The sequence below is a fragment of the Seriola lalandi genome, unplaced genomic scaffold (assembly GCF_002814215.2).
Source record: "Seriola lalandi dorsalis isolate HSWRI2012SDOR001 ecotype SW California unplaced genomic scaffold, Sedor1 jcf7180002004511, whole genome shotgun sequence".
NCBI classification, from domain to species: domain Eukaryota; kingdom Metazoa; phylum Chordata; class Actinopteri; order Carangiformes; family Carangidae; genus Seriola; species Seriola lalandi.
In genome coordinates this window covers 1-1,516 of record NW_019475166.1, presented here as the reverse complement: position 1 = coordinate 1,516, position 1,516 = coordinate 1, and the positions used below count along the sequence as shown (strand labels likewise).

Below are 1,516 nucleotides of genomic sequence, written 5' to 3'. Positions count from 1 at the left end.
AAATTTTACCATTTCTAGGTCCTGCTCTTGGAGAGCCAATGCAAGCTCGTTGTTGTCGATACAAGAGGCTGCAGCCACGTCCAGGGGGGTGGAGCCACGCATTCCTACAGAACAGCAAATAATGTAGAGGTTTATCACAGTTAACTCTTCAAGAATAACACATCAAGAATAATGCTGGAACTTAACAAAGACAATCACCAAGGCCGATGCCACTGTTCTGGAGAAGGTAGCTGAGGTGGTCAAACATAGAGCGCTGATTTTGACGACTGATGCGACAGAAATAGCAGAGAAAGCGGCAACAGTTGGTCACCACTCGAGGGAATCTGATCTCCTGTTGGAAGAAGGAATGATGCAAATGTAAAGTTAAGTAATATATGAGGTTGGTCTTATTGCCTTCTTTTGTCTATTCGTTGGTGGTATCAAAAAGCAAGGTCGATCTCTAAATGTAAAATAGTTACAATGCAAGTGGGTGGAACAAAAAATATACCTTTGAGTCCCCACCGCCCAGTACATTAACCATGACCTCCATGACAGTTTCATGCATGCCCAGAGCTCTCATCAAGTTGGGGTGCTGATAGAAAACTTTGTTACTCATGATGTTCCTAAGGGAGACAAAAATTAAGTTACTGTATAGTTTCAGTGACATACATTTAACAGACAATTCACTTCAAGGCAAAGTAATCAGAATAAATCAAATCTTATATCAACCCGATGCTTTGGATCATAAGCCTCTCTTCTTCTGGACCCATCTGGACAATAAGCAAGGAGCGGATCTGTCCCAAGCACTCCAGCAGGTCCATGGTGTCCTGAATTGACACTGCGTTGATGGTGTAGGCCTTGGGAAGGGCACGCATGAGCTCTCCCAGCCCATCATACTGCCTGTGAAGGAGGCTGAACATCATGCGCACCAGCTCAGGGTTCTGGATAAATGACTCCTGGGCCCAATGGATCATAGTATGGGAAATCAGCTCCTGTAACGTGCCTGGTAAACAGAGTACAAAGGGTTAAGCGAGAATACAAAAGATACTATGCACTGATTGCGGTCAGGGGATGAAAGAGGGATAAAGCAGCACTGTTTTGTTGAAGAGCAGACGACAAATGTTCAACAAATCCTCTATCTATAACTCATAACTCACTTGGTTTTTTATCTTCCTGAGGCTCAGGTTCCACCTCAACCTTCTTCTCCCGGAATTTCTTCACCTTTTCCAACATACGGAGCAATCGTCCGCGGAGAGAATTATCCACTTCTTCCTCTTGCTCTTCTTCTTCAATATGAACACCTGAGAGTTTTAAATAAGGTATTGTAACTTATGTCAAAATCTGCCATCTGCAGTGTTAATTTTAAATGCGGATGTTGGTAGACTTGATACTGTAGGTGAAAACTGACCGCAGTGTGCCAGCAGAGCATTGTGAAAAGCCAGCATGGATTCGCGGACCTCATCGGGGACAGGGCACTCTTCATCCTCAGTGCAATTCTTGAAGTTCATGAGCATGTTGACCTTCACAAGAGCAAGAA

At 44.0% G+C, this 1,516-nt stretch overlaps 1 protein-coding gene across 1 annotated transcript; it reads right to left on the bottom strand.

The window, feature by feature from the left end:
• Window positions 1-9: 9 nt before the first annotated feature.
• On the bottom strand, window positions 10-1,493 carry LOC111669034 (ryanodine receptor 1-like; the record flags this gene model as incomplete). Its single annotated transcript, XM_023425256.2, has 6 exons — window positions 1,388-1,493; window positions 1,137-1,280; window positions 709-982; window positions 488-602; window positions 199-331; window positions 10-104 (listed from the first exon to the last, which is right to left on the bottom strand). Coding segments are annotated over exons 1-6 (867 nt in total), but the record flags the coding sequence as incomplete, so codon positions are not given.
• Window positions 1,494-1,516: the final 23 nt, after the last annotated feature.